This window comes from Oratosquilla oratoria, chromosome 23 (assembly GCF_046742065.1).
Source record: "Oratosquilla oratoria isolate Oo_2021 chromosome 23, ASM4674206v1, whole genome shotgun sequence".
NCBI classification, from domain to species: domain Eukaryota; kingdom Metazoa; phylum Arthropoda; class Malacostraca; order Stomatopoda; family Squillidae; genus Oratosquilla; species Oratosquilla oratoria.
Genome location: NC_134799.1, coordinates 14,408,798 through 14,414,805, shown reverse-complemented (window position 1 = coordinate 14,414,805; position 6,008 = coordinate 14,408,798). Strand labels below are relative to the sequence as shown.

Genomic DNA, 6,008 nt, shown 5'->3' with positions numbered 1-6,008 from the left:
TTCGCCGTGACTCCTGAGGCTTCTGTCGTGGCGCCGAAGAGCAGCGGCTTTGGCGCCAAAGCGAGTGCGTGTGAGGGAGATCGAGTGAGAGGGGGAGGGGGGAGTGTAGTTTTAAATAAGTTCCTGGTGGCGACAAGCAAGCAATTTTTTTTTTTTTTTTTTTTTTTTTTTTTTTTTTTTTTTTTTTTTTTTTTTTTTTTTTTTTTTTTTTTTTTTTTTTTTTTTTTTTTTTTTTTTGTCTAAAGTGTTCTTCGTTTTCTTTCCTTCGAACAGTTTTGGGACGACGAGCCACCCAAGTATCATCCATTCCACTTCCATCGTTGCTACCGACCCCGTGTCTTGGAGAAGCCATCGTACCAACACTACTACTCGTGCTACTACTAACTACTACTACCTACCAGCCACCTACAACACCAATTCACCAAGACTCATTCGCCGTCAGCGTTCATAAACTTTCGTTCATTACAGTTCAACTGTGACGTTCATCACTACCGCCATTACGTGTAATTTCTCACGGTCACTTTCGTTCAATATAATCTGTTCCTGACATCATTAGTGACGTCACTTCATTGGTGACGTCACGTGGGCGTAGGCGTGGGCGTGAAGACGATGCGCTGATACCACAACCTCCCTACCTTCTGGTACGTTTGGTTGTGACGCTCGCTTCCGCTATTCGTCACGTCACTATCACGTCACATAACTTTAACACAAACTCTGGCATGTAAGATGTAGACGTTAATGCCTTTTATCAATAGATACAACTAACAATTGTCTTAGCGATAACTGTATAGGTAGTTCTCTTTGGCCACACATCAGATACTACAACCAAGTCATCACATCTCAAACCTCATCATCACGATTTTAACACAATAAGATCTCACCGATCACTGGTATGCTACCCCCCATTTCATCACCGGTAGAGTGAAAACCCTATGGAAATCAGGAAGAGAAGAGAAAAGAAGAGAAAAGAAGAGAAGAAAGGAGGATCCGGAAAGCATCTTCACAAGTGTTAAAGATCCGCGATCATTGTAAGTCTTTTGATTTCATTTGACCTTTGTAATTTTGTGCTTCTTCCGCACCCCATGTTCTTTGTAAGTCCTTGTTTGTCTTCTTTTCTCACTCTTTGTGAGTCCTTGTTCCTCTTCTTACTCTTTGTAAGTCCTTGTTTCTCTCCGTTCTTTGTGGGTCCTTTCTCTCATCAGCCCTTTGTAAGTCTTTTTCTTCTCCACTCTTTGTAAGTCTTTGTTTCTCTTCTCATCTCACTCTTTGTGAGTCCTTGTTCCTCTATGTTCTTTGTGAGTCTTTTCTCTCATCAGCCCTTTGTAAGTCTGTTTTTTCTCCACTCTTTGTAAGTCTTTGTTTCTCTACTTACTCTTTGTGAGTTCTTGTTTCTCTCCATCTTTGTTCGTCCTTTCTCTCATCAGCCCTTTGTAAGTCTTTTTCTTCTCCACTCTTTGTTTCTCTTCTCATCTCACTCTTTGTGAGTCCTTGTTCCTCTATGTTCTTTGTGAGTCTTTTCTCTCATCAGCCCTTTGTAAGTCTGTTTTTTCTCCACTCTTTGTAAGTCTTTGTTTCTCTACTTACTCTTTGTGAGTTCTTGTTTCTCTCCGTCTTTGTTCGTCCTTTCTCTCATCAGCCCTTTGTAAGTGTTTTTCTTCTCCACTCTTTGTAAGTCTTTGTTTCTCTTCTTACTCTTTGTGAGTCCTTGTTTATCTCCGTTCTTTGTGCGTTTTTCTTCTCCACTCTTTGTGAGTCTTTATTTCTCCTCTCAGCTCTTTGTGACTAATCATCCCTTTGTTTCTGCACTCTATCTAGACTAAACTCACAAGGATTTCCTTCATTGATGACTTTTAGTCTATGATTCTCACATATCTTACATTATACAATTCTTTATCATTTACTATTGTTTTATTCCTCTGTGTTCTGTTGTGTTTGTGTCTACAAAACCATTATGTGATTTAATATATATTACTATAAAACTTCATTAAATTATGATGGAGAGACTATAGTTAGTCTTCTTCTTTATCAACAGCACTACATACATCACCTCCGTAAGGCTCATCGCGAACACCACTACCACCACCATCTGAGTTGTCAAAATATGAACCTTCACCATCTGAACAAGCTCTCGATCCATAACACCATCTGAATTGTCTCTGGTGCCAGAACGCCATCTGGATAGTTTCTGGGTCTAGAAAACCATCTGAACATCCACTGAATCTAGAACACCATCTGAACAGACTCAATATTCACAAGGCTATCGGAACACCATCTGGACATTGCTAAACAAAACCATAAAAACATTTCACGGATCTATAACACAACCTGAGGAGCTTCTGGATTCAGAACACCATCTGGACATTGCTCAACAAAACTAAAAAAACATTTCAAGGATCTACAACACAACCTGAAGATATTCCAGATTCAGATTCTGGAGTGCGGTTCCCCCCCAAAAAAGACATCAAAACATTTCCTAGATCCACAACACCATCTGAAGACCTTCTGCATCTCCGACTTCGAGATGAGAAAGGTGCAGCGATCTCGGACATCTGATATGAGGGACCTCCTCTTCACCAACGGCCGCTGGGTTCCTCCGGCAGACCCTTACAACGAAGTCTACCCGGGAATCCTCATCGGAGACGTGTGAGTACCCTGACGATGTCTAATAGACAGTCGGACCTTTCGCGTTCATGTAAAACGACTTTGTGGCAGCCAAATTAAAATCTAAGTTCGAATATAGACGTCAAACGCATATAGACATGGGGGCATTCATAGATACTTATATATTTTGCATCATAAGAATTAAAAAAAAATATTCAGAAAAAATTAGTTGTTTGGTTGTGGAAATCAAATAGCCTCACAAATATGCATATACATCACTCTAATGTCTCCCTCGCCCCAGCTCTCTTTCTCTCTCTCTCTCTACCTCTTTCTCTCTCTCTTTCTCTCCCTCGCACGTGGGTACAAGAAAGACACAAAAACATGAATGACATACTATCTTGACAGATTTGAAAATTACTTGGCAGTCAAACCGACTTTGAGTGGGAGGAGGCAGAATGACTCAATAGACAAAAAAAAAAAAAAAAAAAAAAAAAAAAAAAAAAAAAAAAAAAAAAAAAAAAAAAAAAAAAAAAAAAAAAAAAAAAAAACGCTTATATACAAATGCGAGCGTACACACACATACACACACACACGCACACACACACACACACTGGGGCAACGCCAGGGCCTTCGACTCCGGTGTTAACTACGTTTCATGTTCACATATTCTGGCTTCATCTACATGGTACTTCCTGTGTAAAAGAAGAGATATACTTAAAAAAAAAAAAAAAAAAAAAAAAAAATCTAACCAGACCTCCCAACTTTCTCTAACTTCTCTGGCCATCGCCAGGCTATCTTATTCACCTCCATGCCACTCCCTCGGTACCCAATCGAGACCAAACCTAGACCCCTAACCACGAGGATCTCTTCGACTACAGGGGCACAGCCCTGTCTACAATTCATCTTCGGGAACTGGGGGTGACCCACGTCCTCAATGCAGCCCACGGGCGGGACAACGACGTCTTCGTCGGCTACGTGAACACCGGGCCTTCGTACTACGAAAGGGCGGGAATCACCTTCAAGGGCATCCACGCCCTGGACCTGCCCTTCTTCTCCCTGAGGCCCTACTTCGAGGAATCCGCGGACTTTATCGAACAAGCTCTCCGGGCCAGAGGTGGGTGGAGGTTGAGGGTTGTTATTGATTGCCTCCCTTGTTTGTGTAGTAGTAGTAGTAGTACAGTAGTAGTGGTGGTGGTAGTAGTAGTAGTAGTAGTAGTAGTAGTAGTAGTAGTAGTAGTAGTAGTAGTAGTAGTGGTAGTAGTAGTGTGTGTGTATGTTTGTAGTTAAGCTTTAATAGTCTACTGCATGACCGGCCTAACCGCTGAGGAACGATACAGCCTCTGTGCTACCTCACCACAGTGGCTTAATCCGGCTTGGTAAGGTTGTTTATATGGTAAGAAGTGTATGGAAAGTGTTTGACCAGATATAAAAAAGGCTTTCACAAGTTCTGGACTGTTGCTGTCTTGTGATATGCATTATTTTTTCTTACGCTTGCGGGTGAAAGTTGGATTTTTTGTCCTTCATGTGATACCCGTTAGTCTAACCGCAGAGACGCAGGCGACACAGACGACGCAGGCGACACAGGTGACGCAGCACAGAGCTGAACTGAAGTACAGTTTGAACTTCTCTCTCACTTGCACTGCTTCTGGATGTACTCCCTCACCATTTCAAATATGAGAGAAGTTCAAACTGTACTTCAGTTTAGGAACAGGAATACGGCCTTTGCTCTGTGCTGCGTCCCCTGCGTCGCCTGCGTCTGTGTTTAAGTCCTGGTCACACCTACGCGACTCAAGTGAGTTCGTTTTAATAAGAAACGACTTCGTTGAAGCTCAATGACGAACTACGAGAAGTTAAACCTAGAATACGAATATTAGACACATTGTTGAAATGTAGACTTAAGGAAGTCAAGAATAGTATTAGCGAAGTTGTCTTACTGGTTTTCAAATTCAAAACATTTGACGAGAATAGTGAACGGGTGTCCTTGATAACTAGCGTTTCTATCCTTGGACATATTAACATGCTGAACAGGTGGAAAACTTGAGGCAAGAAAGGGTACAATATTGCGCAATATTCCGTATTGTACAATATTACTAACCCTGTAGTGATATAGAAGAGGCTTGTGTTTGACCTGTACACTTGATGTCTTCAATATATTGTGTTATTCTTCAATACCGTCCCTACACCGTCAATAATATTGTACAATACGGAATATTGCTCAATAATATTGATCACTTTATGTCTTTCCCCGTTTTCTTTATTCTGTGTTCTGTATGAGGAGCTAGGATGAGAGGGGGGGATGGGGGGATGGGAATGGAATAGGTACAAGCCTTTGACTTGGCTACCTCTCTTATATGGGGGAAAATCTTTTGGTATATAGACTGTATGACTTTGCCTTATCATTATTTGAATAAAAAATTCGTTTGGTTTTGTCTCAAAGAGGTCGGTGAGGAGACCTATTTTGTGGTTGCAACGTTTCGGAAGCAGGAATGAGGGTGACGCTTTTGCGGTACTTTTGTTTTATTCTATTCTAATTAATTTTTGGTTTATTATTATTATTATTATTATTTTGTACATTGTCTGACGCCTCCAACACCTTCCCCATCCACCACCATTACCACCATGGCAGCCGCTAACGCCACTATCACCACCACCACCTACCTTCGGACAAGCTGACATTCTTTCTCTACTTTTATTAATTTATTTATTTATTTTTTATTTTTATTTTACTTTCAGGTAAAGTGTTGGTTCACTGTCAATGCGGAATCTCGAGGTCTGTGACACTAGTTTTGGCCTTTCTCATGCTCAAGCGGAGCATGACACTCCCCGAGGCACTGTCACTTGTCAGGTATGTAGTTCTTGTTCGAGTCGGAGGAACCGTTTGTCCACATTTGTCGAAAATGTCCAGATGACCTTTTTTTTTAAGGTTTGCGGGGCTGTCACCCGCCTGACCCCGCCCAAACTAAATATATATATATATATATATATATATATATATATATATATATATATATATATATATATATACAACAAAATTATGTCGTAGCACATTTGTAAAGTAATACTGATGACCCACTTTTGGAGAAGAATAAGCGAAAGTATAAAGATATGTGATCCTCTTCAGCAGATGTCACATCTGCTGAAGAGGATCACAGTTTGTGATCGAAATATACAGATCCTTATACTTTCGCTTATTCTTCTCCGAAAGTGGGTCATCAGTATTATATATATATATATATATATATATATATATATATATATATATATATATATATATATATATATACACATAATATATAATAAGAATATGAAAAATAGAATAATAATAATAAAATAAATAGATAAATAAATAATATGAAAAAAAAAAAATGTAAAATCATCTGGACTTTGAAGACACTTTCCACATGACC

General features: G+C 39.9%; 1 protein-coding gene across 2 annotated transcripts in view; it reads left to right on the top strand.

Annotated features, from left to right (window-relative positions):
- LOC143037975 (dual specificity protein phosphatase 3-like) overlaps nucleotides 1-6,008 on the top strand; it is a 15,368-nt gene that overhangs the window by 5,172 nt on the left and 4,188 nt on the right. The window contains exons 1-5 of one of the 2 annotated variants that reach the window (XM_076206733.1): nucleotides 1-64; nucleotides 274-1,028; nucleotides 2,033-2,643; nucleotides 3,480-3,715; nucleotides 5,335-5,446. The exon at nucleotides 1-64 is cut by the window's left edge and continues 186 nt beyond it. In XM_076206733.1, coding sequence (XP_076062848.1) covers nucleotides 2,522-2,643; nucleotides 3,480-3,715; nucleotides 5,335-5,446 — 470 coding nt within the window. In that variant the 5' untranslated portion in view covers nucleotides 1-64; nucleotides 274-1,028; nucleotides 2,033-2,521. The remainder of the gene's footprint in view (nucleotides 65-273; nucleotides 1,029-2,032; nucleotides 2,644-3,479; nucleotides 3,716-5,334; nucleotides 5,447-6,008) is intronic. The other variant, XM_076206732.1, reaches the window with a different exon arrangement.